The sequence below is a fragment of the Vicia villosa genome, unplaced genomic scaffold (genome assembly GCF_029867415.1).
Source record: "Vicia villosa cultivar HV-30 ecotype Madison, WI unplaced genomic scaffold, Vvil1.0 ctg.000589F_1_1, whole genome shotgun sequence".
NCBI classification, from domain to species: Eukaryota; Viridiplantae; Streptophyta; class Magnoliopsida; order Fabales; family Fabaceae; genus Vicia; species Vicia villosa.
The window spans coordinates 194,772-202,117 of NW_026705269.1; the positions used below are offsets into that span (position 1 = coordinate 194,772).

General features: G+C 38.6%; 1 protein-coding gene across 1 annotated transcript; it reads left to right on the forward strand.

Moving 5' to 3' along the window:
* Nucleotides 1–704: 704 nt before the first annotated feature.
* Nucleotides 705–7,346, forward strand: LOC131629673 (uncharacterized; the record flags this gene model as incomplete). The annotated part of the gene is made up of 2 exons (XM_058900454.1): nt 705–1,937; nt 7,275–7,346. Coding segments are annotated over 2 exons (1,305 nt in total), but the record flags the coding sequence as incomplete, so codon positions are not given.

Here is a 7,346-nt window from a genome sequence, read left to right on the forward strand (position 1 = left end):
TCACCTCCGAGTATCCTCAATGGTTGGCCAACATAGTGCCAGTTCCGAAGAAAGATGGTAAAGTCAGAATGTGTGTTGACTACCGTGACTTGAACAAGGCCAGTCCAAAAGATGACTTTCCATTACCGCATATCGACATGCTGGTTGATAACACTGCTAAGTTCAACGTCTTTTCCTTCATGGACGGGTTCTCTGGTTATAATCAGATCAAGATGGCTCCCGAAGACATGGAGAAGACATCTTTCATCACCCCATGGGGTACCTTTTGCTACAAAGTGATGTCGTTTGGATTAAAGAATGCAGGCGCAACTTACCAAAGGGCAATGACTACTCTCTTTCATGACATGATGCATAAAGAAATTGAAGTTTATGTGGACGACATGATAGCCAAGTCCAGCACAGAAGAAGAACATATTGAATACCTTTTGAAGTTGTTTCAACGACTAAGGAAATATCAGCTTCGCTTGAATCCTAACAAATGTACTTTTGGGGTTAGATCTGGAAAACTCTTGGGTTTCATTGTCAGCCAAAGAGGTATTGAAGTAGATCCCGACAAAGTCAGAGCTATTCAAGAGATGCCTGCACCAAAAACTGAAAAGCAAGTAAGAGGATTTCTCGGACGATTGAACTATATCTCCAGATTCATCTCTCAAATGACTGCTACTTGTGGGCCAATTTTCAAGCTTCTCCGCAAAGATCAAGGGGTTGTATGGACTGAAGATTGCCAGAAAGCGTTCGACAGTATCAAAGAGTACTTGTTAGAACCACCAATATTGATTCCTCCAGTTGAAGGAAGACCATTAATCATGTACCTTACCGTGTTAGAAGAATCCATGGGTTGTATGCTTGGACAACAAGATGAAACCGGTAAGAAGGAGCATGCCATCTATTACTTGAGTAAGAAATTCACAGACTGTGAGTCTCGTTACTCCATGCTCGAAAAAACGTGTTGTGCTTTGGCTTGGGCTTCAAAACGTCTCCGCCAATACATGATCAACAATACTACTTGGTTAATCTCCAAAATGGATCCGATCAAGTACGTCTTTGAAAAGCCTGCCTTAACAGGAAGGATTGCCCGATGGCAAATGCTGTTATCCGAATATGACATTGAATACCGTGCTCAAAAAGCGGTCAAAGGAAGCATTCTCGCCGATCATTTGGCGCATCAACCAATTAATGAATATCAATCTCTCAAGTTTGACTTTCCTGATGAAGATGTCTTATACTTGAAGATGAAAGATTGTGACGAACCGTTACCTGAAGAAGGTCCTGATCCTGGATCAAGATGGGGCCTAATTTTTGATGGAGCAGTAAACGCTTTTGGCAATGGAATTGGGGCAATCATCATCACTCCCAAGGGTACTCATATCCCGTTCTCCGCCAGACTGCTATTTGATTGTACCAACAACATCGCAGAATATGAAGCTTGTATCATGGGTCTCGAAGAAGCCATTGACTTAAGGATCAAGATCCTCGACATATATGGAGATTCAGCCCTCGTGATCAACCAAATCAAAGACAAATGGGAAACTTACCACCCTGGCTTGATTCCTTACAGAGATTATGCAAGACGTCTGTTGACTTTCTTCAACAAAGTTGAGTTGCATCATATACCTCGAGATCAGAATCGAATGGCAGACGCCTTGGCTACTCTATCTTCCATGTTCAAAGTCAATCATTGGAACGATATGCCTACAGTCAGAATCACGCGCCTTGAAAGGCCCGCTTATGTGTTTGCAACTGAAGCAGTCATCGATGATAAACCGTGGTTCCACGACATCAAGCGCTTCCTTCAAACTCAAGAGTACCCGCTTGGGGCATCAAACAAAGATAAGAAAACTCTAAGGAGGCTTTCTGGCAGTTTCTTCGTGAATGGAGATGTGCTATACAAAAGAAACTTCGACATGGTTTTGCTCAGATGTGTGGATAGACACGAAGCAGACATGTTAATGCATGAAGTGCATGAAGGGTCCTTTGGAACTCATTCAAATGGGCATGCAATGTCCAAGAAGATCTTAAGAGCAGGATACTATTGGTTGACAATGGAATCAGACTGTTACAAACACGTGAAGAGATGTCACAAGTGCCAGATCTACGCAGATAAGATCCATGTGCCACCGACTCTACTCAACGTTCTCTCATCTCCATGGCCTTTCTCCATGTGGGGTATCGACATGATCGGAATGATCGAACCGAAAGCTTCAAACGGTCATCGTTTCATCTTAGTAGCCATTGATTACTTCACCAAATGGGTCGAAGCAGCATCTTACGCCAATGTTACAAGACAAGTGGTTGTGAGGTTTATCAAGAATAACATCATTTGCCGATATGGTATTCCCAGCAAGATCATTACTGACAATGGTTCAAACTTGAACAACAAAATGATGAAAGAACTGTGTGAGGAATTCAAGATTGAGCATCATAACTCTTCTCCTTACAGACCAAAAATGAACGGCGCCGTTGAAGCTGCCAACAAGAACATTAAGAAGATCGTCCAGAAAATGGTCGTCACTTACAAAGACTGGCATGAAATGCTGCCATTTGCTCTACATGGGTACCGTACTTCAGTGCGTACTTCAACAGGGGCAACTCCCTTTTCTCTAGTATACGGCATGGAAGCTGTCCTCCCCGTAGAAGTTGAAATTCCATCAATGAGAGTCCTCATGGAGACTAAGTTATCAGAGGCTGAATGGTGTCAAAACAGATACGATCAGTTGAACTTAATCGAAGAAAAACGTATGACTGCTCTATGCCATGGACAGTTATACCAAGCAAGGATGAAACAAGCCTTCAACAAAAAGGTTCGACCTCGTGAATTTCAAGAAGGCGACCTCGTGCTTAAAAAGATCTTGTCTTTTCAAACAGATTCTAGGGGCAAATGGTCTCCTAATTACGAAGGCCCGTATGTTGTCAAAAGAACATTTTCCGGCGGCGCCATGACTCTTGCAACCATGGATGGTGATGAACTCCCACATCCTGTGAATGCTGACGCAATCAAGAAATACTTTGTCTAAAAAAAATACAAAAGAACAGCTCGGTAAGTCGAAAACCCGCAAAGGGCGACTTAGGCAAAAATGAGCGTCTCGGTGGACTGAAAACCCGAAAGGGCGGTCCAGGCAAAAATTAGAGACAATAAACAGAAAAAATTCATCCTGGTAGATTGAAAACCTGAAAGGGCAATCTAGGCAAAAATTAAGGATTTATGACAAAGTAACTGCATCAGTCAATACTTCGTCACCTGAAGAGTCTTCTTCATCAAAGGATCTTCAATCAAATCATCGCCAATCTGAAGCGACAAGCACAGTTGGAACTCAAGGTTGTTAGGGAATAGTGGTTATTGCTTTCAATGTAGCCTTTTCCGCATAATTACCATTTCCAACTTTTGTAAATACTCCATGGAATCACGCCTTTAGCTGATTACCATCCTATTAAATAAATTTGAGCCTTGTGCCCATTTGTTTGCAATCTTTAATTTCTTTCAGCTTGCAAAATGACGCTTTAATTGTGTTATTCACTTTTGAAACAAAAAAGAAAAAAATAAGTTTTAAATGAATTTACTTCACTTTTCTTTTTCAAAATAAAAGCGAAATTTTCCTTTGAGTTGTGAACAACAGAAGGAACATCAGCAGTCGTCTCCACAGGATGAACAAAAGGATTCTCCCTGAAAAATTGTTGAGACAACGGTATTCTTGTCCCAGAAAAGAATTCTTGAAGCAATTATCCCTCGAGGTAAAGAAGCTCTTCTATCCCCAGTGAAGAAGCTCTTCTATCCCCATTGAAGAAGGTCTTTTATCCCTAGTAAAGAAGATTTTCCATCTCCAGTAAAGAAGATTTTTCCATCTCCAGTGAGGAAGTTCTTTCATCTCAATGAGAAAAGATGCTTATCTTCCCCAGAGAAGTTTAAAGCATGCAACACCATTCATCACCCGTGTTATCTACACCGTGTTGAAGAACATTTGCCAAGTATCTGGTTGTATTGCGACGTCGGTCCTTCTCCAGTATATACTTCATTGTCTGTCAGTCTCGTCAGCATGCATGCTACATTCATGACATTCATCATTCATACATATTTGCATCATTTATGCATTCTTGCATTTTTCAATAATCGCTTGTTCAGGATATATCTATCCCAAAAAAGTAGAGAAAAAAGAAAAAAAGAAGAGAAAAAAAAGAAAAAGAAAAAAAAAAGAAACAAGTATGGGCGTGTCATCTCTCCAGTAGGCTGTCACCCATAAGCAGAAAGAACATCTTCTTTCTCCAGTTCCCCACTGAGATCATTCCTCGTGGAAGAAGGTTGCTTTAGTTGTCTCCTCTCAAAACAAAGGAGAAAATCCCCATTTGAGTTCATTCCTCATGGGTACAAAGTCTTGTTTGACTGTTTCTTTCCAAGTTCATTCATGGATAGAGCCTTGTCTTTGCCAAAAATTCAAATTCCGATTCCTCAAACAGAGTCGTGAAAAAATGAACCATAAACAATAGCCTCATCATCTGAGCAGTTTATGTTTCTTTCAAAAAATTTCCTCTCAAGGAAATCAATCATGAAGATCATTTGACGATCAGGGCCTTATTACTGTTCACAAGGCTGAATAACCAGTAATTTCCCTAGCAAAGTCTCCAGGATCATTTTATCACTTGGCTGATAATTGATCATGTCTTCAAAACCACTATCACAAGGCTGGTAGTCGGTAACCTTTTGTTCTGGTTATATTATTCAACATGTCTATCACAAGGCTGATAGTCGGTAATATTAACCGAACCTTTGAAACTCTTTTTACCTTGTCAAGTCTATCACCATGCTGGTAGTCGGTAACACAGTTTCATACCTTTCACCTTCGCATTATTAAACAAGTCTATCCCTCTGTTGATAGTCGATAATGTCGATAGGTAAGCTTTTCTTACAAAGCTATCATTCCCCGGTGAAGCATACACTTGCTTCCCCGAAAAGAAAGAAAACGGATTCTCTTCCTAAAACGGATTGAGGTATCCTTCCCAATCTCTTCTTCCCCAGCGGAGTCAGTTCTTGATATCCCCTCGGTAAAGATATCCTTGCATCATTCGCAATTTTGGTATCTTAGGTCCAAAATTCGCGTCTTCTGATATTTAAGTCTCTTCCACCCTATCAAAACGAAGATTTTCAATCTTCATGTCTCAGGTTGAAGAAACTTAAATAGGGGCATCTGTCATACCCCAATTTTTGACCTAAGATACCACCTCATATCATTGCATATGCATCATTTGCATCTCTAACAAATTGCATAGCCTGTGTTTGTTACTTGTGACTCAGCAGGATTTGATCAGGAAATCACTCATCAGTACAAGTAACAATCAATTAGGGTTTTGTTCTCTCTTCATTTCAAATGAATCATCTTCATCTACAATCAATATTTGGTCCTCAGAGATTCATTTCAACAAGCTCAAAGGCTCTAAACCAACCAGATTAGGGTTTTGACTGAAGATAGCATACTCTTGACTTTTGCTCAGGATTTGACCTAATGACTTGGGACATGACTTCAAGACCCCAAGTGCATCATTTTGACCTAATCCATTGGCTCAGAATATCTCCTACACAAGGATTGATCAACAGTGAAATTTCAAATCATCAGAATTAGGGTTTTAAACTATCAGGGACTGAAATCAGGGATCACATTTGGGAAACCCTAAAAATCCCCAGGAAGTCAATCAAAGGTTTCAATAATCTTCAAAAAAATTCACTTCGACAAGCTCAAAAGCTTTGAATCGACCAAATTAGGGTTGTTCATTCATTCACTCATTCTTTGCAAGATAATTTCATGTACGTGGGTGCTTTCATTTTAAATGCACCATTGCCAATTTGTGTGTTTCAAGAGTTTTGTTTGGAATCTATTTCAAGATTTTGGCCTATGGATTCATCATGGTGAAGAATTGATTCATATGGATTATTTGAAAATTGGTATAAGTTTGAAACAATTCATGAAAATTGCAAGAAATATCTTTTAGTCAATTTGTTGAAAGAATTGCTTCAAGTATGGTTCTAAAACCATAAATTCAAGAATTAAAAGTTCATTGGTGCAAGAACATTCTTCACATTACTCCAAGGATTTCCCATCATTTTCTATATCAAAGGGAATTGAATTTCAAATTCAAAATTCATTCAAGAAAATTCAAACTTCATTTTTGAGTAGCAAATCCATTCAAGGATTCTAAGAGAAATTCAAACATTACAAGTGAAGTTCTTTTACATGAACAAAGTTCTAAATTTCAAATGCATTACAAGGGAACTTTATCTAAAGTTCAAGAATCACAAAATTCCATTCATTTTCAAGAATGCAAAGTTCATACAATTTAAAGTTGGAATGAATTGGAATTACAAGAAAAAGAAAAAAAGCTTCAAAGACTTTCTTGAATTCTTCATTCTTCAAAGTCTTCATTCTTCAAAATCAAATTTCTTCATGCTTTCCTCAATGATGCTCATGTCACATAAAAAAGGAAAACAAAAAGGGGTGAGATTAGCAAAAGTTCAATAATTCAAAAAAAAAGATTAAATCAAAACAAAAGGAATCAAAGAGATATTCCATGTCCACTTGCAAGAGAAATATCTCATAAAGAATATTTTTATTCTTATTCTATTCCTTGCAATGATTGTATCTTGCCAATCAAGTTTACCAAGTGCCAAACACACCCTTAACTTTTCCTATAAATAGAAGGCTTCACTTCATTGCAAATCACACCAAAGCTACTATACTACTAGCTTTCTCACTTCTCTCTTTTCTCTCATAGTTTTCAAGTTTCTTGGCAAGAAGAAGCAATTCTTCAAACCAAAGAAAACCACTTGAGAAGTGAGAATTCCTAGTTACAAAGTTCCATGGTTTGAAGAGAGTGAAGAAGAAATTCTTCATACCTTGGTGGAGAGTTCCAACTTGAAGTCCATCTTCAAGTCTCCCTAACATCCAAAGAGGTGGTGGCCATCTTCATCAAAAGCCTACAACAACAAGCAAGGTGTTAGAGAAATTGTTAGTAACAATTCAAGGTTGTTAGTAACAATAAGGAATTCAAGGTGTACCTTCAACAATAATCCGGCGAAAACCTCATCGCCGTAGGTAAGTTAATTTCACTCTTACTCTCAATATTGTTGTTGCTATGAACATGTTTCTCTGTTAAAACAAAATTTCCAGAAAAAAAGAGAAAGCATATGTTATTATCATAAAAAAGGAAACCAATTGTGTCATGGAGAACGAAATTGAGTAAAATACACAAATTCGAAGACTGTTGTTGTTGCTGCAAGTGAAAAAACGCAGAGACAACAACAACAAAGTCCCAATTCAGCAACAACCACAGTTGCAATAAAGGTTCAGAGACACAACAATTAG